The 890-nt window shown below is 56.7% G+C and overlaps 1 protein-coding gene across 1 annotated transcript in view; it reads right to left on the bottom strand.

The window, feature by feature from the left end:
• Window positions 1-890, bottom strand: part of AJAP1 (adherens junctions associated protein 1) — a 63186-nt gene that overhangs the window by 23535 nt on the left and 38761 nt on the right. Inside the window, exon 2 of the mRNA XM_009889688.1 lies at window positions 806-882. Coding sequence (XP_009887990.1) covers window positions 806-882 — 77 coding nt within the window. The remainder of the gene's footprint in view (window positions 1-805; window positions 883-890) is intronic.

The following is an 890-nucleotide window of genomic DNA, read 5'->3' as shown; positions in this document are numbered from 1 at the left end:
GTGCTGCGCAGGGAGACGGCGCACACGTGGCCGCAGCCGGCGCCCCCCGCACCCCGCGATGCCGCCGAGGCCGGAGGCACCGACCGTGGCCGGTCGGGGGAGGTAAAGCTGAAGATGTCATCACACGTATCACGCAGCGAGCAGCTCACGCCGGCAGTCGCTATCAATACTCCCTCGCTAATTTATCCAGCCCGTTCCAGCATTTGTTTAAAAGGTGTGTAGGTTGGGAGTTTTTTCGCCGCTATAAATAACTCCTTTAAGTCAGGAACAACATTACGGCTGACTTGTCTCTCTCCGCCAGGCAGGGCAGGCTAGATAAACTAATTGGGATTAAGATTAGGCCATAAAATTCTTTTTCGATTCGACTAGAAAATCACTGTGGGCTAAAAGCAGTCGATGCACAGTGAATAAATTCTGTAAACTATACAACGGTACCCCACAGCTTAATACTGGCAATAACAAATATAATTTGAAATAAATGGGAGGCAGCTTTCCCATCCATGTCCACGCAGCAGACAGCGCTGGGGGAACGCATCGCCGTGCCCGAGCGCCGCGCTAAATACGATTACGGGAGATGGGCTGTGGATGGATGCCGCTAATGGGAAAAACACAGCAGGCTACTGGAAAACGCCTCCGATAAAGGCAATGAATCAGAGCCGCCGCTTGCCTGGCGCATGCTCTTGTTTAACATCACGCACTGATTTCTGCCCCGGGCAGCGCTACCACCGGGGAAACTTGTGACCGCTCTGCCCCAGGACCCCCCAGTCCTCCCGATTCACCGCCCCGGTGCCCTGTCAGACCCTACCTGTGCTGTCTCCCAGTCCGCGGGGCGGGCGAGCATCCTTGCCTCCGCTGCTGTGGCCGGCGGCCGGCGCGGCGGTGCTGGTACG

Source organism: Charadrius vociferus, unplaced genomic scaffold (assembly GCF_000708025.1).
Source record: "Charadrius vociferus isolate BGI_N301 unplaced genomic scaffold, ASM70802v2 scaffold477, whole genome shotgun sequence".
NCBI classification, from domain to species: Eukaryota; Metazoa; Chordata; class Aves; order Charadriiformes; family Charadriidae; genus Charadrius; species Charadrius vociferus.
This window is presented reverse-complemented; position numbering and strand designations above follow the sequence as displayed.